Consider the following 23,117-nt stretch of genomic DNA (forward strand, 5'->3'; position numbering starts at 1 on the left):
AGGTGTTTGAAACTGAACTGTTTAAGGCTAGGGACAGAGAGCTGAGATGGGCTGCTGCAGGCAAGGGAGCAGACACTCTGCTGTAAAGGTTGCACACAACTCCAGGCAGAGCAGGCAAACAAGAGTTTTGCATGTTTTGCAGCACGTACCATTTGGTAGGACTCTGTCCACAAGCAATTTCTGGATCTTGGATAGAAACCGTGGCAGTATGTGAGCAGGATGGAGGGACACGTGGGGAGCAATTGCTACTTCCGGAGGGACTTGGGTGAGGGTGGCCCAGATGGCAAAGTACCAGAACAGTCCTGTGGAAAAATCAAATGCCCAGGCATGGGGTATTTTTAATGTGCAATGCTTGCTGTGTAGTTCAGTGCAATACCTAGAAGTGAGAAAGATTTTGACTGCTTCAGCAATTGATCTGCCAGCAGCATAGGATCTTACTGCCTACTTCAGGCACTACAATAATTCTTACATGTTGTGCCACCTGATGGCTTTTTTTGTGGATTATGAATTCCTTTGTATGTGGCATAAATAGGCAATAGTGGAACTGCAACTACTGATCCCAAGCCTGAAGTGTTCGCTTTTTATAAATACCGGCAAAGAACTTGGCTTTTCTTCCTTCTTGTGCGAACTCCCAAGCATTTGAATTGCAAACATTGTCATGCAAATGTATGCATTGAAAAACTGTGTACTTCATCAAGCTCTGGAAGTTTTTTTCTTTAACTACTACAAAAAAAAACAAAAGTCCCCCCATCTCTAAATGGCAATTTACATTCAAGTCCTGTTTGCTATGTTCTCATGGTAACTACTCCAAGGGAGCATGCACAGTCCATGATAAAAAGACATCCCTAGAGTTCCAAAAGCATCGCTGGGGTACAGAGCATTGTTCTTAGGCAAAAAATCTAAAGTTCACAAGTCTCTTCATTTCTAAGCTGTGTCTTACGGCATATTGTGCATTTTATCTCTTAAGGTTTAGGAATTTGTTGGCTGTGAAACATATTTACATTCTTGCTGCCTATAAGGTGAGATTAGCTCTCGTGTCCTGTTAGTCAGGAATATCTTCAGTGATTGCTGTAGAGCCAGCCCTCGCTAGGCTTGACTTCCTTTGAGTAGCAGCAGGAATGAATTAAGCAAGTACAGCCAAAGATATCACATGAAAGACTTGAAATACCAGTGAGCTGAAGAAAGCTCTGTTCTGTGTGTGTGCATAGCTGCAAATGCTAAAGGTTCAGTTTTTCACAATGGACGAACGCTGAAGGGGAAAAACGTCCTAAAAGGTAAGGGGTTTAATTCATGCAGGTTTTGAAATTATTTTAATCTTGCATACTTGATGCTGCAGTGAACTTGTCGAAAAAGAATAGAAAGTGATTGGAGTTTGCCTGAGCAAACTGTAGTGGAAATGTTTCTGTGCTTGTATTTTCTTTTAAAGAGGGTAAATGCACGCAGAATCAAGTTTATGAAAAAAGAACTAAATTTACTGGTCTAATCATATTTTCAAACACCAGGAGAGCTTTGTTGCCAAGCAGTCTGCTTTAATAAATCACACTTTGTTTGGAAGTTAAAGGGGTGATTGTTTGCAGAGCTGGGAAAAAGTCGACAGAAGTAGAGCTGTGTGTGCAGAGAGGGGAAGAACTGTGTTGTGATGGGCTACTTTCTGGAGAAAGATCTTTTCTGTTGATCAGTCTATAAGTGTAGATTCAGGAAAAACAGCTATGTAAGTTAAGGATTATGGTATTCCTGCCATTTATTAAGGCATAAGGCATGTATTTTTGCATTGACTGCATGATAAGAAAGCAATACTGGGAACTAGTGTGTTCGGGGTGGGGGGAGTCAAGCAAGGTATCTTCAGGACCCAGAAGTCTAATTTAATTTTGTAGTTTTACTGGAGAAACTTTGATGGGGCACACTTGAAACAGTAATTTTTTGCCATAGAAGTGCAGGAAAGGGAATATACCTGGGGAAAAAAAAAAAAAATTTGCTGTAGTAATGGAAAAGACAGCATAGCAGTTGATATATTTTGACCTTCTTTGCTGTGCCAGCTCTTCCTTCTACCCCCAATGAAATAACCCTCTAACACAGCAGGTAAAATAATGCTGTTCCCCACTGCTTGCCTTTGCTTCTGGGATCTGCACTTTGTGCCTTGCTTTCCCATTTAAAGTGCTTGTCTCTGCAAACATTAGAATTCAGCCACAGGGTAGAAAATTAGGATAAAATTGCTTGAGAGAACCTGTTATGAAAGGAATGGGTTTGATCCTGCATCATTGAAGTCTATGGGAGTTTTATTCTGGTCTCAAGAAGTGCAGCCCTAGATTTGCCTTGCAAATCTAGATGGAGGGTATATGATCTGATAAAGTGCCTTTGGGACCAGGAAACAGTGTTGCCATAACTTGTAGTTGTTCTTCTCTCACTGATGTTAAAATATGTCCTTTTAAACCACAAGTGGTAGCAGTGGTAGTAGATCAAAATGTATCTGGTTTTGTTGTATACACGTTGATGATATGTATTTAGTATTTCTTTTCTAAATCTTAGTTTCAAAAAAGATAAGATTTATTTGGTTTCTCATTTGTTGGCAAATATATATTAAAAAAATATATATTTACAACCTGTAACATAAATGGAAGCTTAACAACAGTAGTTATAGCACAACAAGCAGATTACTGAAAGTTATATTGCTGTCCCAGCTATTCACGGATCTTTGTCAAAGCTACCCTCAGAACACAAATTCTGTGTGAAGAGCAGAAGTTAATGTTTAGGAGTAGAACTTGGATCAGTTACTAAGCCTTTTTCTCTTTGACTGTATCTGTCTATGTACATACATATATGAGTTTTCTTCATTTAGTCACAGGATGCAGCAAAGACTTCAGGGGAAAGCTTTCTATGATGCATTTGTAAGGACTAAGTACACTTCAGAACATCTGGTGCCACCTCATCAGATGAAACATTAAACACAAAATGCTTACTGAAAGCACATCAAAGCATTTAATCTTTGTTGTCTTACACTCAGAATTTACCATTTCTGGTGGGTTTAGGCAGCTTATAAACCTCAGTAGCAAGGCAGGTCCATTCTTAACAGTTATTAGAAGTCAGGTTGTGGTTTCAGTTGTATGAAGTGGAATGTAGTAGCTGTAAAGTCTGTGTTTCAGGACATCATCAGAGCTGCAAGGGTGGTCAGTCTAACCTACAGGAAGTTTTTGACAGATGCATGATGAGGTTTGAGGTTGCTCTCATTGGTTTGTCTCCTCTCCACATTCCTGATGTGTATTACCTATTCAGGCAACACAGAGCTGGGCAGCTGGTGCTGCTTAAAGGAGCTTTTCTGGGGAGCTGATAGCAGCATGATTCCTCAGGCTTTGTGGGCTGTATTTGTTTTGTTGCTTGGTCCCAAGCACCAGGTGAGCACACACAGTTCAGGTCTGTGAAGTTGCTGGTTGGCAGGAAGCCCATTGCACCATGTAAATAATTTGGGACACTGGCAGGTTTTTTGCTTTGGCAGCCACCTTGGATTATGGCACACACCCGTGAGCATTATACAATACCTAGTATAGAGAAGGCAAGTTTGTCACCAAACTCATAGTGCTATATTCTGTTTCCACTGTTTACATGATGTAATCAATCATGGCATTTTTGAAACTCACTCTCTATAGGTCTAGAAATCTCCTAAGTGTGTGGCAAATAGGTGCTTTGGAGGGGTTTCCAAACATTTATTAGTGAAAAAGTGATAATGAAGATGGGTTGAGGATAGACATCCACTTTTAGAAAGACAGATAAATGCCAAATCATCTGTGATACTGGCTTTCTAAAATGAAGGGCTGTCCCAGATTCAGCATGATGAAGATGAGTATGTCCATCTGCAGCTTGCCAAACACACCATTTGTGCATGCTTCCTATTTAGCCAAAAAGAAATAGTGACCAGCTTCATCAATTAAAAGTAGTATTTCAAAGGGAGAAATGAGGATTTTTATTTCAAGGGGTGTAGCACTTAAATTAGCTTCAAGGAACTTTTTAATGTAGGCAAACTATTCACATGTCAAGCAAAATTGCTTTTAGGAAAGCTGATTTTATCTTAAGTGTCCCCTTCTGAGTCAAACATTAAGGGTTATATTGGGTTCTATACTTAAGCCAGCCTAGGAATTTCTCAGGGAAGAAATGGCTGTTCAGCCATCTAAAATTGCATTTCCCTGTGACTCCTGGCATGCACAACATAGCACATCTCAAATCAGCCTGGTTCTTACAGGGCATGTACATCTCATTGGCCTCAATGAGCTCTAAGCACACATGTAAATGCTTTGCTTAAGTTATTACTGGTTTGATGCTGCTTTGGCCAGCATGTAACAGAGCACCTGGAGCCACAATGCCTCTTGTCACGCGGTTGTGAAGGGGAGAGACTTTTGTGCAGCGCCCTTACATGCGTGCCCAGCCTAAAGTCACAAATCACCTGCACAGAGAAGACAAGACTTGTTACATCCCTTGCTTCCAGTCGTGTGTGTTCCATGCAGCTGGCCAGTTTCTGGAGAAAGAGTTCTGATAAGGCAGCAGTGAAAATGCACTTAACCAGTCGTGGGGTCTCAACAGTCTGTTTGCACCATAAGAAGATACAGAAGAGGGATAGAAAAAAGTCCACTTCTAGGGTAAGAAGAGGCATATTGAACATGACACAACAGATTGTAAGGCCATAAGTAAGGGCAGGAGTTTTCTCCACATAATCATCTTAAAAATGGATAGAGTCAACCAAATGTGTGGTTCCTGTAACTAAATAACGATGGAACTAAACCTTGCTGAAACAAAGGGCTGTTGACCAGCATCTATGGCTGTGAATTCTGCAGCCTTGGAGGAGATGAGCAATGGCATCACAATTAAGTCGCTCAGAGGCAGTTAAATGTTAAATTAGTTAGATCTTGATATACTGTTACCATTTATTATAATTCATTCTTTCACTCTTTAGATATGTATGTGTAGATAAATCAGTTAATAGTTACTTTGATAACCATATTGATGTTAAGGAGGTTTATTACTATTCATTTTGGAAAATCCTGGACCATGCTAATAAAGCAAAGTTTAGAGTTACTCTATAGTTAACTCTTACTTCACAGTTGTACAGGAATTGGAACAAAAAAAGTCATATTGATGCTTGTCAATGCATAACCTGTTGCAATGTGGTGACAGTGGTGGGTTTTTTTTTCTCTACTGAATGCAATTACTGTCAATGTAGAAGACAGAGAAGCTTCTTGCTGTTCTGGCCCAAGGTGGTATTGACACCTATGTGTGGCCTCTGGGGAGCACAGAGAGCTGTGATCCACACAGCTCCTCCATTTCATGTTTATATAAAATATGAAGAAATCAGTAAAGGGGCTTTTTGTTTGACTTGCGCTGGAAATTTCAGAATTACCAGAAATACCTAATTTGATTTTGATGTAGTTCTCAGAAACATCAAACAACTGAAGGAGGAGACTCTCCAGCTCTCAGTGAGAGGGATGGGATAGGACTGTTGTGTTTTAACAAAGCTTTCCAAGGAGAACATATTTATTGCCTTTTTCTGTGAAATTAATTTACACAAGAATGAACAACTGCCTTCTTTTTCTGCTCCTGCCCTGCAAATGCATACACACACACACTCACACACACACAAGCATTTCACTAATCTTGTCTTTTGTCTAATCAGTTGCAGATCTGCAAAGCAATTCCTGAGTATATAATGTAAAAATGTATAGGAATACGAGAATAGCAGCTCAGAGGACCAAATTATAAGAAAAATGCCAAAATTAGACTGACACTTTCTGAGATGTACTGAGATACAAGATGTAGTAGTAATTAACACACCAGTTACATGGGATTGAGCTGGGCCATTCATGTGAGCCATCACAAAATACTTGCTGTCAGCTAGGTAGGCATCTGTGCTGGTTACAGGGATCTCCATCTCTTCTGTAAATTTGAATTTCCCCTCTGTAGACTTAAAAGTGGTCTTAAATGCAGTGTTACCGGCTCCTGATACTTAAAGGAGAGCTCCAGACCACTGGAGTGTAGTTTACACTGCAAGTCTGCTGGAGCCCAGCTCTGGAGCAGCCACCCCAGTACTCTGGGCTCCTTCAGGTTGAAACGAGACTTTGGAAATGATCCAAATCAGCCAGAGCCATGTGCAGCCCTCTGTGCAGAGGGACTTGTGTGCTGGGCACTGTGGTGAGGGCCAGGGCAGGGAGCTGGGAGGCAGGGATGCTCCGGGAGGGCTGGGCAGCAGAGTCCAGAGCCCACTGTGAATGGCGCCCTGTGCTGGGGTGGGAATAATCTGCCCTTTCAGTGCTGCCCGACCTCCCGTGTCCTAGCAACACAAAGCTGCTCGGCTGAATATTTTGTGGCACTCCTCATTTGCCTGGCTGATTTCCCATTAAGGCTTTCGAACAACAGGCTCGGTATAGGAAGGGGAAGAGAAAGGGCTACTTAAGAGAAAATTTTATAAAATTACATACTTTTTCTTTCAGAAGAGGAATGGCTCTGAAATGCTTCCTTGCTTGAGAAAGCACGGAGCAGCAAGTCTGAGCATTACGTCAGCCTTGTGCTTTGTAGGCATCTTATATGGAGAGAGTGAAGTGTGTGCAGGGGCTAAATGCACTGGAGAAACTGCTGGTGCCCTCAGTATTGAAAAGAGACATGATCAAGTGCTGGTTAACGTTTCTTGAATTTGATTTTAATTTTTATAGCAATGAAGTTGCTGGTCCTTGGGGCCTTACAACAGGCAGGAACACTCCACATTTAAATCAACTAAAACCAACCAACACTTTTATTATTCTAAATCTTGTAGTTTACAGAGGCGTGATTCATGATTGTTGTGTCACACAGCTGAGCAGCACAGGTTTGCTCATAAATCACTGAATTGAAATAGCAGCGAATTTTAAGTATTCTCTTTAAAGCAATGTCTCAAAATAGAAGACTATCAAGATGTAAATGGCATTTGGGCATGAGCTCCTAAAGAAGATAGCATATGATGAGATCTACAGAAGCAGAAGTTGGATGCCCAGGACTGAAGCTAGGAATAAAGTCAGATTTGAATTCAGAATGCTCTTCTACTCTTCTTGTGCTCTATGTGAGTTATGTCCCCCTGTGGAATGGAATTGTTAGTGCCCTCCACCCACAAGGTGGAAGTGAGGTTCTTCCACCTCCTCCCTTTCACTTAACCTGCAGTAAAGGAGGTGATAATGCTTTATCCTCTCTTCCCCTGCATGCAGCTGTAGTCTGCAAAGAGGTTTGTGTCACTAGGGAAAGCAAAGAAAATTGTGATAATGTGGATCAAAGTCATCTGCAATACCTTTTGAGGATGTAGTGCTGAAGTGATCTTGTGTTAGCATATCAGTGAGAACTGGCTTGTTGGAGGGTTTCAAGATGACTTGTTGTAACCAGTATGCCAGGTACTAGAAACACACTGGATTAGTTTCTTACACAGATTGCTACAAGGTTTTACAGCCATGTCAGGCTTTGGCTGTGCAAGAGGAAATTCATCTTGAGCATGTTCTCTCAAGCATTTTCACCCTAGTGTTCTATTCCGCAATGAAACTTTGTATCTTTTGGGAATAAATGCTTGATACCAAGCACCATTATCTGAAGAAATAATGTTAAAGGGACCATGGTAAAACGTATTTTACTGCTTTTAAGCATTTAGTAATGTATTTAGATCCCAACATGCCAGTAAATTGTCAAATAACAAAAAAAGCCCTGTATTGATAAAAAGTCTGTCATGGAAGAGTGACAGTATAGTGGAAAAATTAAAACAAAAACAAACAAACACAAATAAACAAAACCCAAAACAAACCCACCCAAAAGAAAAAGGGTGAGGTCTCAGTCTGTAGAAGTTATTTGGTGATATGGAGGGTCAGGGTTTCTCCCTGCAGCTGGTCTGTATGCGGCCTCAGCAGATGTGGAGAGGTGTGTGCAAGAGTTCTTAACCTGTAATGAACAGTGGAGATGTTGGTGCTTGTTGTTTTGACATGGGGTTGGTAAGGAAGGATAGCTGTCCCTGCAATTAGTACCTCACAGCATGTTTCCTCATGGTTGGTCTGTGGCTCAGGCAGTCTGATTGATTTTCTTCAGAAGAAGCCTGCTGACTACTCACAATGTGGGGAGAATGAGGCCAGATTGGGGTTTAGTCTGTAGGGACTGGAGGCTTTAGTAAGGATGACCTCAGATGAAATGGCAATGGATTGCACACAGGTGGAAAGGAGGGTCCATGAAAAGTTCCAGCTGGGGTCCGTGCTGCGAGTCACACCTTCTGTCAGTGTGCTGAGACCCTGCCAGCAAGTCTCAAACCTTAAATCCCTGTTTCCCAAATGCTTTTAATTGCCTGTCTCACATGGATGGTCCTGCAGTTCTGGGACAAACAGCCCGTGGGACACGCTGTGCATTTCAATGGAGGCCCTGAATAATGTATTCAAACAACAAGGGCTCCCTTCAGCTGAAAGTTTAGGCAATCGCTTACAGAGCTCTAAATATGCCCTTAGAAAACTTTGGTATCTCTATTGTTTAAGCCTGTGCCTTTAACAATCCATTACTATTCCATGAAATTGTAACTGGTGTGTAAGAAATAAGTCATTCTGAGCAGCTAGCATTCCTCTGGGCCTATATGAGAAAGGTAGAAAATCCTGGCTTCCTTAGAAGAAATTATGGATACCTTTAAAAAGGAAGGTTCACAAGGAGGCTGTTGTACTGAAGGGTAGCTTTTAGTCCATACAAACCAAACAGAAAGATTGAAATGCAAGAGTACAGGGACAATTACTAATAAAAAGTATATTAAATAGCCCTGCAATTGTGATTTTATTGTTGTTGATGAAAGCATGGAAATCTCAGCAAGCCAGTCAGAATCACTTAAGCATCTTTTCCCCAACAAAGCAGCTACTTTCAGCTCTTCTCTTTGCTAAATATAGTCAGGCAGGACCTGAAAAATGACCACAGCATCTTTGTGGATGGATCTAATTCAATAGTGTCTTGACCTAGCTGAAATCTTTAAACACCAGTGCAAATAGTCAGTGTACCAATGTAGCAAATGTAGCATTTTAGAGCCTCATAGCCCTTAAATGGGCTGCAGTCTTAAAAATGTCCTTGGGATACCCTTGCTTGTAAAGTAAGCTGGGTGACAGGCTGAATATAAATACAAAGGCATTTTCACATTCATTTATTGAGTCTCCTGCTTTGACTGTTTTGGTAGAGTAGAAGACCTCTAGGATTACAGTGTTCCTTCTATGCAGTTCTATTTTTAGCACAGGAAACTCTAACCTGTGGCATGAGAGTGGCTAATTTTGCAGTCTGTCTCTTATCTGAAATACTTAGGGCTGGAAGATGAGTGATGCAGGTCAGATGCAGTAGTAGGAGTTGAAGTGATCAGCTAATGGTGTAAATGATTGCTGCTGGTAAATGCAGTGCTGTCACGTTCAGACCTGTAGAGACTGTAAAAAGAGCCAACATGTCATTACTGAGCTTACAGTGAAATCTGGCGTGGAGTTCACAGTGGAACTTTTATGAGGCACAAGGATTGTTGCAATATACTCATGTTCTTTTTCTAGCAAGTTGCCACCAGCACTAACACTAACCAGTGTTAGTAATTTTAAAAGGCTTTTTATGGATTTTTGGGGTGGGTGTGTGGAAAAAGGCCAGAACAACTTTGGACATGTAAAACACTTACTGTTATGTCAGGTTTATTCAAATCTTCCTTGACTTGCCAGTGCCGTACAGTAGAAATCCTAAATAAATAATAGCTGTGGCGTGTTCTTTGTTTCTATTGTCCTATATTTTTATGGTGTTTATCTGGACACAAGTACTCTGGGACAGTAAGAGAATGCCTTCCAAAACAAAGCAGGCATCAGACTTTTCTGTGTTTCAACTCAAATCTGTTCCAGTTAGAGCTGATAGCATGCTAGAGAAAAACATGGAGGGTTTCTTCCTTTGGAACAGGCTTTTAGATGAGGGGAGCCTGATGCTCCAGGTCCTTGGGCAGGACATGCTCAGGTTTTACTGCTCCTTGTGCTGGAAACACATACATTCTGAGGTTGAAAATCTGTTGAATAATATGTTGTCATCAAAGCTAGTAGTGCAAATGACTGAAGAAATGATGGCTAGAAAAGCAGGAGGGTGAAATGATTTGTTGGAGATAGGGGGATGACACACACAGCAGTGCAGCTGCAATCTCCAGGTTTGACAGGCTTTATCCCTGCCTGTCCTGACGTCACAGAGCATTTTCCTATTGCAGGGGAGGGCATTTCCATTTCACTTCTTTCAGGTTATTGGCTTTAATCCTTGACACCAATAAAGGCTGCCAAGCAGTACATTTGGATGAGAATCACTGAGCATCATTTGGTTTAAAAAAGGCAAGCAATGGGCATGCAGGATTCTTCATATCAGTTCAGCTAGATTATAAATATTAGAAATTAAGTCAGTCATATTTTTCAAACTTGTTTGTAAGGAAAGCCTGGTGTTTGCTTTGACTCATGGAGCTGTTAAATGAAATCAGAAGATGATGGGGACCATTTCAGAAACATCTGCCTTTGTAAGTCTTGCTAGTTCTGACAAAATATACACGTTTGTATGTGAAAACTAGTTCCAAAACCCCTATAAAGCAGAGAAAGAGTGACCTCTTTTAAATTTCTGATGGTTTTCTATAGAGTAAAACTGCCAGGATTTCATTTTAGGAGTAAAAGAGCAGATTTAAAGAAACTAAGATATTAAAAAAAGTTATTGGTGTTTAAATTTTTAAAATTACTTTTTTACATCTTATCTGTTTCATCTTTCTCTGGGTGTATCTTCCACAAAAGACTTCCTTAAATCGGGAAAATCAACAATTTTAAGACACAGTAGTAAAGCTGACATAATTCTGCTCGAGTTCTTACAGAGAAATCTAGAACCAAGGGAGTGGGATCTTTTCCCTCTCTCCTCTCACCCCTATCCCTCTTGCCAGTCTCTCCATGAGCTCCCTCCTGCCTACCTAAAGTCCGTGATGCTGCTGTCATTCGCCATTATTGTGTCTGTGCTCTGGTGAGGCAGCCAGGAGTTCAGGGAGGAAGAAGGATTTCCACAGGGGGAAGTCAGGTATGCTCTGTGTTTCAGCAGATGATTGATTTCTGTGCAAATGATGCACAGAACGAACGAAAGTGTTGTGTTCTCTCTGTTATTCACACCTTAGGGTCTTCACTAAGAGTACTGTCCAAAGCAAGGGATTGGTGTTTTTTCTTAATGCTCAGTCAGGCTGTAATCTGAAAAAATATATAATTAAAATTCTGCGTAGGTGTTAGATGTCTGTCCTAATGGCTGCTTCTAATTGTGATTTCAGGCAGAAGCTTTGCCCTTTGGGAGATTCACTACAGATCAGAGCAAGCATTTAGCAGCTTAAGGAACCAAAGTCTCGCCAGTTGAGACTCCAGGTCATATTCAAGTCTTGGCTTTGGTGCTGTCTGGTGCAAATTCAGTGGAGACTTTTGGATCCAAGAAATCGTGAATTACAAGTTGTGTCTGCCCCACAAAATAAAAGCACCCTTATCATGTGGAACAGACTTGGCTTGTAGTTATTAATTTCACATTGATATTGCTCAGTGCCTTAATATGACTTGACTGATGTGATTCTAGCTATTGTCCGATGATTTTGTGTGCTGGAGTGGTTCAGCGCTGCCATTCCATGATAAAAGTGAAAAATCTATTGAAAATTTGGTTGATTGCATCTCAGAAACAATTTTGGAAGCTATCTGTTGACTTCCTTTTCTGTTGCCTTCTCTTTTGTAAATTTTATCTTACTTTGCTGGAGTCTGAGTTTTAGGAATGACCTCAAATTTTTACTGTGGAAGATGTACTATTTTAAAGTCAGTCATGACTCTATTGTCTATATGAAGTTTTCCTAGAGAATACAATTGCTTCCAAAGTTTTCATTTGTGAGTCAAGCTTTTAACAGCAATACTGCTAGAAACTCAGCAGACCCCAGAGCTGAGTCCTGTCATGTATTACTTTGGTATCAATTGGAAAGTTAGCTTGCTTACCTACAATAGGAAGTCTGAAGGAACAGCAGTAAAGAGGGAAAGCTGATCATCAGCTGCACAGGTAACCCTTTGAATGGAGATTTGATACTATTGCAAGTTTAACTCATTGGTGCACCAAGCCGTGTTCAAGTGGAGATGGCTGTCACTCTGTCTGGGGAGTGTCTGCAGTTCAGTAGTGGGATATGTGCAGTCCTTGCACTCTGGTTCAATAAAGGCACACACAATTTATTTCTTTAATTGTGAGGAGTCCTGCTGGAAGTTATGCTTAGGGTTATCCCTGCAGTGGGGGGGGAGGGAGGGGGGGGGCATGGTGGTAATCTTTTAGTATTTCATATTGAAAAGCATAAGAGATGAGTCACGCGTATCTCTTATCACCAACCCTCAGTTTACTCAAAGCACCTTGCTGCAGATGCAATTCCAATGATATGCCAGGAGGATTTGACCCTTAAATTTAATGTCTCATGTGTCTGGGTAATTAAAAATAGCGAGTAATGTAAAGTGATGGAGTAGGCATTTAAAGTGGTTGATGAAAGTTGCAATGGTCTCCATGTTGTCCTATGTTTATAGCATGCTAACATCTCTTGCAATGTTTAATGCTTTTTTTAAAGAATGCAGGCGTTTGAAGTTAGGTATCTGTGTGACATTTCCACCTTCTGGTGACAGAGCAGGGCCGTTTCAAACTTCTGCAGTTGTAGGGAAAATGTTGCCAAAATGTTTCTTCTTCCTTTGTGACACAAGTTGTTTTTTTTAAACAGTAACATGAGCTTTCAAGCCAGGTGTGGTGCTGACTTTTGGCTTGCTAAGTGCCTGGAGGTGGCAACAAAAGGGTTAGGTTGTACAGCAGCCATCTGTCTCTCAAAGCAGGAGCTGCTCCCTTGCAGAGGGAGAGGCTGCCCGGGGATAGAGACATCTGTCATGTCATCAGCGTTTTGCCTTGCTGTGGTGTATCCCCACTCCCATCCAGGCATCTTCCTGCCCACTTCAGCACACGGAAAATACTGTTGTGTTTGCAAGTCTTGAGAAAAATGTCACCTTTTGAGCCACCAAGTTTGGGTAGTATAAAATGACTAAAAGTGGTTCTAGCATTAAAGAAAAAAAAGCTGTGTCTGTTTGTGTCAACCATCAGCCTTGAGTTACACAGGGTGAAAGCTTTTCCTTTACAATTTCTGTGTGTACATCTGTGTCCATTCCCTGCCTTTCCCATCAGGCATCATCAGCCACCTGCACAGAAAGAGGCAGCCGTGGACATACAGGGGGAGCTTTGCCAGGCTGGTTCCCTGACACTTGGATGCCATACAGTGGGCACATACAGGAAGCCCTGCTGGCAATACCAGCCACAACAGTATGAATACCCTCACTGAAAGCACTCATGCTGCGTGTTCACTGAAATACAGAGATTTTACTCGTGGTGGCAAAATCCAAATGAAATATACTGTTGAGGAAGATGAGTTTGTTCTCATCTTTCACAGAGAAGTTTTCTCCCTCTGGTGCTCCCACTAGCACACAGCATTTTGTTCATGAATAAAGGCACTGATGGAAAGGGTTATAGTAGATAGTTAAAATGAACTTTTGAGCCTGTGCTTTCCTGAAGATACTTTGTATAAAAAGTTAAAGTTTGGGGGTGTAATTTATTTGTTAATTTTAATTTATTTGTCAAGTTAAAATCTGTGGGAGTGATTTGTTTGTTAGGTTGAACAAAAGACATTATTAAAGCCAGTTAATAAATACCAAGACAGTCGTCTGATTAACTGCTTCCCAGGGCTTGATCTTGCTATCATTTCTGTCAGCTGAAGAACTTCAGGTCTTTATGTGAACCATTGACTCTATCTGTGAGATCCCACCTCCTGAACTTGCAAAATACTGAACACAGTGCTCCAGCTCTGCAAGTGGCTGTGGAGGAGGGTCAGCGGATAGATTAAAGTGGATGGTGATAATTCACGCTGATGAATTAAATGATGTGTTTACATGTGGTGGCATTTCCTTATGGGGGTTGGCCATGTTTTGCAAGGCAGCAATTAGTGCTGTCTTGAGCAGCTTTGCATGGCTCTGTCTGGGTTACCTCAAACCATGATGAAAACACAGGTGACTCGGGGGTTCTCAGATGGGATGAGAACATTCCTGAGGCTCCCAGTGGCAGAACCATACTGATCAGTATTCACAGGTTTTCATAACTGAATGGCTGTGGGGTTATCTGTTTTCTGACGGGAAAACAATTCTGAAAGAACTGCAAGCAAACTAAGGGAAGCTTACTTCACATAAGCAGGTGTAGGGGGTGGTCTGTTTACATAAGAGAATATTTCTACTGTTCAGAATAGCAATAAATAGAAAGTCTTTCAAATACATCTTATTTAAGACATGAGGTACCACTGGGAAACTTTTCTTCCTATCCATAGCAAATAATTGTCAATACACTAAAAATTGAATATTTTACATCCTTCTGGTTTTGTTTTTTATTAAATCCATATGGCTTGTATTTGTGTGTCTTCAACAGTTGGGATCCTCTACAGGGACTTTAAATTCAATTGCTGAAGAAGCAAAATAGTCAAGCTTATAGCTGTTGACCTATTAGCTGCCTGTGCTTCTCTCTTTTGTTTCTGCCTACACAGCAATAGCCTACAAATACACATGAAATGGAAAGAGACAGTTGATTAGATTAAATGGCTGTAAATGCTCTGTCTATGGAAATTATATTCTGTCATTACACTGTGATTTCCATTCTGTAAATATTTTTATATGCTCAGAACTGCTAATATCCTTTAAGACATTGTGTAGCCAGTTATTAGGCTTTGTGCATTCCAGATTCATACAATTTGCCCTTCTTTATTTCCCCCACATCTCTAACCATTGCTATTAAAATTTTTGTTTTGAACCTGCTCATTTCAGATGCCAGACCAGTTTGATCAGACAGTGGTGCTTAACCAGCTGCGCTATTCTGGGATGTTGGAGACGGTCAGGATTCGGAGGGCTGGTTTCCCAGTCCGGAGGCCCTTTCAAGACTTTTATAAAAGGTAAACACACTGACTTGTGGACTGCAAGTGTAAGTCACGGGTACCATGTTGAGGAACAAAAGTAAAAAGAATCATATGGCCAAAATAGAACTTTATCTCTTAAATGAAGCAATAAATACTTTTTGGTTGCCAGGTATAAAGTCCTCATGAGAAACTTAACTCTCCCTGAAGATTTAAATGAGAAATGTGCCGTCTTACTTCGTCTGTATGACAACACAAGTACTGAATGGCAGCTTGGGAAAAATAAGGTAAAATAAGCTGACTGTGCATATTGTGGTGCTGGTCCATGTACAAAACTGAGGGGACAGGATTTAGACTGCACAGCTGCAGAGATGTAGTTCTAATGGTAATTACTTCTGGCCTTTAAAGAAGTTGCACATGCTTGTTGGTGCTCTTGAAACTCTTAAACCAGCAATTAATGGTTGTGCTGAGGAATTTGCTAAGGCACTTAGGAACTCTATGATTTCAGTCATGGAGAAAGAGTCCGCCTCAATTCTCTGTCACTTCTCACAGGTGGTAGCACTGGTGAGGGTCAGAACTTAAAATTTAGATTTTTTCATTTTTAGAAGTATGGAACATGTGGGGTAACACTTTTGTTCTGCAGGGAGCCCCACTAATACTAGTAAACCAACCTAACCAATACCTCTTCAGTGGCAGAAATCAGGAGGAGAGTTTTAGCCAGTGCTCACATGGCAGAACTGAGTTCCAAGTGTGTTTGCCATCCTAGTCTGCGTCTTTTCTAGCAGTACATTAGACCTTGATATGTCTTCTACCAGACAACCTGAACTTTGCCCACATTCTTTTTCTTGAAAGAAAAAATGTCAAATTATTTTAGAATAAATTAATGAATCAATTTTAATTTGAGAAATATAACAATCCAGGTGTTTGTATGTGCTCATTTTGCAAATTTGATTGTAGACAACAGCTTGTGATTTGTGCTCTTGGATTTCAGCACGTGATGTGAAAGCATTGCAGACTCAGGAGAAGATTCCCCATTTCAGCATTTGAGATTTCCTAAATATTAAAAATTTTTAAAAATCCTTTTCAGTGCCATAATGTAGCAAATATATTTTGTAAAATCTGATTAATTTCTGTAGGAAATACTCTTTCCTTCCCCCTCTTCTCCCCACAACTGGTTTGGAATGGTTTGGAAGGGTTTCTTCTCTTCCTCTGTATGCTTAAGGACTCCTAGATTTGCATTCTGAGAGTTGTTTTAATCATCTTACAGTTACTGTAAGAAAGAAGAAATAATCTGAAATACTCTGATGGCCCTTAATATCATCTTCCATCCTATTTTTGTAGCCAATGGCTTACAAATAGCACAGTGGTAGCATTCGGCTGCAGACCTGGGCTGTGCATCCCATCCTATTTCAGATGTTAACAGTATTTATGCATGGATCCTGGAGAGTGCTTTGGTGTCTTAGAGACACATGTTTATCAGAAATTGTTTTCATCAGCTGCTCATCAGGACCTTGGCAGGAGCCAGAGCTCTGTTGTAACTTCCCTTTCGGTGGCCAGGGCTCATCCTCCCCCAGGAGCTGCCTGTGCATTTGTAAGACGGCATAAACAGGAGCAGAGCACAAGAGGACACTGCTTTCAGACTGAACATGGCATGAGGCACTATCCTGCCCCTATGTTATTTTAAAGGGATAGTAATGATATTGTGATGATTTGGCTTCAGTGTGATTTTTTTCCTTGTCATTTACATCTCAAGTTGCAATGCACCTGGTCAGGAAAAGGCATTAGCCTGAGCTAAACATCTGCTTACCATCCATTTTTGTTCCAGAAGTAGCTGAATGCTTTTCAGAAGAATTTTGTTGTGTTTTTGAAAGGCTGTGTGTAGAGCAAAGAAAGACTGGGCACTGAGTGAAAGAAAAGGCTTTTTCTGTGAGGGAAAACTTCATACAGAAAGAGCTGTCCAGTGCAGCTCTGATGTTGGGACTTCAAGACTTTCTTTGGGACTTTCCATTCCTGTTTCTTGGGTAATTTGTACTAGAAAGTCCCTTTATAGTTTTGTTCAAAACTCAGAACTGTGCCTCTCCTTGAGAGTCCTGCTTTGGCTTTGATGATGACTTTTTTCACAAAACTGCAGAGATAAAAACAGCTGCTTTTGCATGTGAACACCCCCAAAAGTCCATTGGGTTTTGGGTTTGGTTTTTCTGGGGGGAGGGAGTGAGGGATTTTTGGGTTGGGTTTTTGGGGTTTTTTTCACATCAAGAGAAAACACCCAGCACATCAAAGATGCATTCCTGCTTTTAGATGTTTTTGCAGCCATCCTCATTTAGAAGAGCCCACCCTGTCCAGGAGCTTTCCTCATCCCCACGTTGTGGTGTGCATCCTGGCTCTCATCCCACATAATCAAAGTGTCACTGAACTTGCTATTTCCAGCTGCCCATGTGTTAGGCAGCAGCATGCCAGGCTGTTGTCACCTATAGCTGACACCAGGATACTTGGCCTTTAAAAAAGAAAAGTTGAGAAGAGCTGGAAAAAGCGCTGACAGCAGATAGCTCACCACTGTGTGAGTGTGTGGTAAAGAGCAGATGTCAAGGCAGGTGCAAGAGGGAAGCTGCCTCCCCCATGCCCCTGCTTGACTGGAGAAGCAGTTTTCTTTATTTAAGGCAAAATAGTCTGTTAGCACAGTTTATGTCAAAGCCATGTGTCAGCTGCCTCTGAGACACTAGGCACGCAGGTGAATGATCCAGGTTAGTGCTTGGAAGAGAGCCTGGGAAGTGTTGTGTGTGTGGGAGGGTGGCTGGCTGTGGTGGGCTGTCTGGCCCCAGCGGCTCTCTCCATGTAACAGCAGGAAAACACAGTTGAGTCGATGTGAACATGAAGGCCCTTTCATTTTGTGCCTACTTCTGCTGTCCTGTAGCAATGTCTTTGGAAGCAGCAAGCCTTGTAAGGGGTTGTGGAGCCTGATGTGCCTGTGAAAAAAGTAAATTATTGGGGTGGTATTTCTGCCCCTCTGATTAGAAAGTTCATGCAAAGTCCTGCAGCTTCTTTGGCCTGTAGGAAAGGCTATTGGATGAATCCAGTAATTACATTACATTTGGAAAAAAACTGCTCCTAGTTAAAAGATACAATAGAGTAATCTGACCCTTCCCACTGAAATCCAAAGTTAGAGGATCATCTGCAGGTGTTTTCATTTAAGGGGACTACATTTTGTTTTTCTCTTTTCTACTGAGGAAATAGTACTCTTCTCTGAATTCAAAGCTGAGGCTTGCTACTTGGACTGGTCTGGCTCTCTCTTAAATAGGATGTTCACCAAAATTTCTTAAGCCAGAAGTTTTCTTATGTAGGTGTTTCTCCGGGAGTCCTTAGAACACAAGTTGGAGAAACAGCGAGAAGTGGAAGTCACCAAGGCAGCAATGATCATCCGAGCGCACATCTTAGGTTATGCAGCCCGGTAAGTGACTACATGAGAACATTAGTAGTACGGATTTGAAATAAATGGATGAGTTTTCAAGTTAAATCCTTCTGGCACAATTCTCAACTTTCCCTAGGGGCCAGGCATTCAAATCCTGTAAGTAGCTTTTGAAAAAAGCAGCTGAAAATACCCATGAATAAAGCCAAGTTTGAATTGTTTTAATATAACAAATAGGACAATACAGAAATTCGAAGGTCAGCCAGTATCCATATGATTGTATCATGGCATTGGAGCCGTGGTAGGAGCTCTAGTTGAGTGGCAACTAATGGGGCTGCCCCAGTCTCCCAGCTGAAATCCTGTTTTATCTTTGCTTCTTCATGGTAAGAAAACAGAAGGAAAATAAAACTAATCCACCTGGTTCATGGAGAACCAAGACATTATGTTACTGATTAATGTTTGACTTGTTTACCTGGCTTCATGCATTATGTGTTAGGTGGAGTTGTTCATGCCATCTATTTATTTCTCTGCTTTTTCTACAAGTCAGTTGAGGACAGTTTAAGGAAGCTTGTTTGCATAATTAGGCAATTTCTTTTCATGTGCTTATTAGTCCTGTTCTTATATTCTGACCAGTGTGTTACTTAAAAACAATAACTCCTTTTTAATGCCAGCTATCCTGCTATGCATGGTCTTTCTTTTCAGAGCTGTGGGATGACTGTATATATTCTTTCTCTGCATGTGTGCACACACACAGAACTGTCTTTTTAAGCATCTCCTTGGCAGGGACATAAGAACATGTAAGAACATGTGTATTTCCTTAGTGAAGACACACATGGTGCTGTCAAGAAATGAGAGAATCTTGCTTCTCAAAGGGAGAAGAATGCAAACAGTGGGGGAGCTATCACAGAGCTAGAACTATCATGAGCTCACTATTGCAGGTCACCACGGCAAGATCCCTCACAACTGTTTCATTACAAATTTTCTTCTTTTTTTCTCTGCCCAGAAAGCGGTACAGGAAGGTTCTCTACTATGTGGTTGTGATACAGAAGAACTACAGAGCATTCAGTGGGAGGAAGAAGTTCTTGTGCCTGAAGAAAGCAGCCACAGTCCTTCAGAAGCAGCGGCGAGGCCAGCTTGCTCGGCGTCTTTACAAGGAGCGACTGGAGGAGAAGCGAAGACAAGAGGAGGAAAGAAGAAAAGAGGAGGAAGAAAGGTGCAGTCTCTGGCTTACATCACTCTCCTGCCTGTGCCATATTAGGTGTTGGTCTGAAAACCTTTATTTCAGGCTATTCTTGAACAATTGACTTTGGAAACCTTTGCTGCTTTTGCTAAAAGACTCATACAGCTATCATGGTAGTTTCATATTCACAAACATTTGTTGTGATCTTATTTTTGGCTGTCCTTTCCAGGTGGCAGATGATCTCTGTAACCTGAGCTATTGCCATAGCAAAGGAATGTGATGAGCTTATGTGGAGCTTGATTGACCAACTTTTTTTCTTCACTCACTTTTAGGGAAAGACAAAGGCAAGAAGCAGAGCGTCTTGCCCAGCAGGTAAATTATATTCTTAATGCTTTCAGCCATCTGTTTATTTGAGTATCTCAACCCAGCAATTAAAAAAATAAAAGGTACCTGTAGCATTAAAACTAAACTAATTACAGGAGCTGGCAGATAAAGCCAAAGGAAACTCAATATAGTTTGCATGGAAATTTATTTCACCTGATGCTTCATTTAATTTCCGGCAAAGACTGAATTTTGTGCACATACTTGGACTTCCTCTGCTCAGCTGTCTCTGAGCAAATGTAATAATGCTTTAATTTTTATCTTTTTCTTTCCTTTGCATTTCTTGCTGATATGAAGATAGGGCTCTTTTTAAATGAATAAGCATGGCGGAGCTTTAGAAATAAATTTTAAAAAAGAAGCTTCCATTTAGGGGCCTAACTTGATTTTATTTTGTTTTATTTTACTTATATACAGGCCGAAGAAGAGAGAAAGAAGCAGGAACTGGCTGCCATTCAGAAAGCTCAGAAGGAGGCAGAGCTGAAGCAGGAGGTGGAGAAGCAGAAAGAAAGCAGGCAGGTGGAAGAAATCCTGCGTCTGGAAAAAGAAATCGAAGACCTGCAGCGTGTGAAGAAGCAGCAGGAGCTGTCCTTGACAGAGGCTTCATTACAGAGGCTGCAGCAGCGTCGAGATGAGGAGCTCCGGCGGCTTGAGGATGAAGCCTGTCGAGCAGCCCAGGAGTTCCTGGAATCTCTGAACTTCGATGAGATTGATGAATGTGTCCGAAACATTGAGAGGTCTCTCTCTGTGGGCAGTGGGTATCCTGCTGAGCTGGCTGAACAGACTGGAAATGCCTGCAGTGAAAAGCCCAATTTTAACTTCAGCCAGCCATATCCTGAGGAGGAGGTAGATGAGGGCTTTGAAGCCGATGATGATGCATTTAAAGATTCACCCAACCCAAGTGAGCATGGCCATTCTGATCAAAGGACCAGTGGCATCAGAACAAGCGATGATTCCTCAGAAGAAGATCCTTACATGAATGATACCGTGGTGCCGACAATTCCTGCTGCCAGTGACACCATGGTCTTACCTCCTGGCCATGACACAGTGAGTCTCCACAACTCTTCAAGCGGCGAATCCACGTACTGCATGCCAGAAAATGTATCCTGCAGACCCCCAGATTCTGGGGAAGTCATTTCTCCCGACGGAGACTATGATTACGACCAGGACGATTATGAAGACGGTGCTATCACTTCTGGCAGCAGTGTGACCTTCTCTAACTCGCACAGTAGCCAGTGGTCACCAGACTACCGGTGTTCAGTGGGGACGTACAATAGCTCTGGAGCATACCGGTTCAGCTCTGAGGGAGCTCAGTCTTCCGTAAGTAGCAATGTTTTTATTGTCTAATAAGTGATAGATGCTTTCTGATTATTTTTTTTCCCTGCTGTGCAGCTGTAGACTCACTGTAGCTGTTTTTAGAAAACATTGTGTAGCTTGATTTGCTCAGGGCACCTATGGAAATAGTGGTCTGTTGCCATCTAGATGTTACTGAGTTGAGTGCATTAGAGTCAGAGGCAGCTCAGATGCTGTTTGCTATCTGCAGAGATATGGTTTTAAGCACTTTAATGCAGCACTGTGTGTTACTTGGTGAGGAGCTCAGTGCACAGTGAAGTTCTCTGTGCGTGTGTTTGGAGTTGGGATACCGGGTAGCATGTTGGGGAATTGATTTCAGGAAAGCCAAATTTTGTTATGTGTGCAAATTGCAAGAGTATTGAAGAATAAATGCTTGCAGAAGTCCCTGACATACTGGGTATAATCTGAGGTTATTTGAAGAGTAAAGTTCACGCAATGGAAAATGTTTAAATTTTTGAGGCAGACACATTCTGCAGAGAAAATTTTCAGTGCTGTTTACTGAGTATACTGTGGGATATCCTTCTACAAATACTTTTGAAAGAACATAATTTCCTCTACCACCCAGTGTTTCTGTGAGACTGTCTGATTGGGAAAGTCAAAAGGTATTTCAGGAACACTCACTTGTTTAGAATGAAAACTTTAATGATATAATATCTACATTTGAGGCAGTGATAAGCAGTCCAAGAGCTGTTGTTGGTATAAGTTGACAGTTCTTGCCTGAGAAAAAAACACTTTCAGTGTCTCTGTTGAGGATGCCTTCCTCTGGTGCATGACTCTGGATGTGTGTCAGACACAGAACAGAAATTCTGACTTTCTAGGGTGAGGGACAGCTAGTGCAACACCTTGTGCAATGTTTCTTTCTCAGTACTTTTTTAAACTCTTCCCCACAGCACTTCAGTGACAGGGGCAAGTAGAACAAGGTAATTACCCTGACCATACTCTTGCAAAGGGAGCTTGCTCTTCCTGAGCACCTACAAAGCTTCTACACAGATTTGTTGTGTAATCAGTTTAAGCTGCAATTTACTACGATGTACTCCTTCCTTTGTTAGCTGGATGAAAACCAATGAGGAATCATGTCCTTCCAATACATGACAAAATGCTTTAGCTAGAGTCCTCTAAAATGACTTGATCAAAACTCTTTCATGAGATATTATGACCTTTCTTTCCTTTCTTGTGTAGTTTGAAGACAGTGAAGAAGATTTTGATTCCAGGTTTGATACAGATGATGAACTTTCCTACCGGAGGGATTCAGTCTATAGCTGTGTCAGCCTGCCCTACTTTCACAGTTTTCTGTACATGAAAGGTACTGGATGAATCAATTTTCTAAATACATAAAATAACCAGAAATATTTGTTGTTTATTACACTCCAATTCCTGTAGAGTTAAGCTATTTTCTTACTTTACAAAGGGTGATTTTATTTAATTTGAGCTGTTCTCAAGTTAAGTTACGTGCAGTGGCTTACATCTAGCAACGTGTTTCCCTCTGCAGAAAAAGATCAATATTTTGGGTTGCCTCTGTTTCATCTTACATGTTTGCTGGCTCGCAAACAATGAAATATTCAGTGTACAGTAAAATAACTCACCAATAAATTATACCAAATTTTGAGGAAAGCTGATTCCTGCTCTCAAAACCTTGTAGCATAGACAACATTCTACATTGCAGACCAATATTACTGACCTTAGTCAAATTTCACCTTGGATCTGGAAGACATGAAGAAGGTTACATGTAGCAAAGGGATGTGAGAGACTCTGAAAGAATATACACAGGAGTTCTCTGATTAAAATTCTTGGGTTTATCTTCTGATAACTTTTAGCAAATTGTTATCTAGCTGAATCCT

At 41.2% G+C, this 23,117-nt stretch overlaps 1 protein-coding gene across 1 annotated transcript in view; it reads left to right on the forward strand.

Annotated features, from left to right (window-relative positions):
• MYO10 (myosin X) overlaps window positions 1-23,117 on the forward strand; it is a 159,351-nt gene that overhangs the window by 115,826 nt on the left and 20,408 nt on the right. Inside the window, exons 20-26 of the mRNA XM_058831435.1 lie at window positions 14,880-15,004; window positions 15,138-15,252; window positions 18,304-18,410; window positions 19,372-19,581; window positions 19,881-19,920; window positions 20,344-21,246; window positions 22,459-22,582. Of these exons, the coding sequence (XP_058687418.1) occupies window positions 14,880-15,004; window positions 15,138-15,252; window positions 18,304-18,410; window positions 19,372-19,581; window positions 19,881-19,920; window positions 20,344-21,246; window positions 22,459-22,582 (1,624 nt within the window). The remainder of the gene's footprint in view (window positions 1-14,879; window positions 15,005-15,137; window positions 15,253-18,303; window positions 18,411-19,371; window positions 19,582-19,880; window positions 19,921-20,343; window positions 21,247-22,458; window positions 22,583-23,117) is intronic.

The sequence above is a fragment of the Poecile atricapillus genome, chromosome 2 (genome assembly GCF_030490865.1).
Source record: "Poecile atricapillus isolate bPoeAtr1 chromosome 2, bPoeAtr1.hap1, whole genome shotgun sequence".
NCBI lineage: Eukaryota > Metazoa > Chordata > Aves > Passeriformes > Paridae > Poecile > Poecile atricapillus.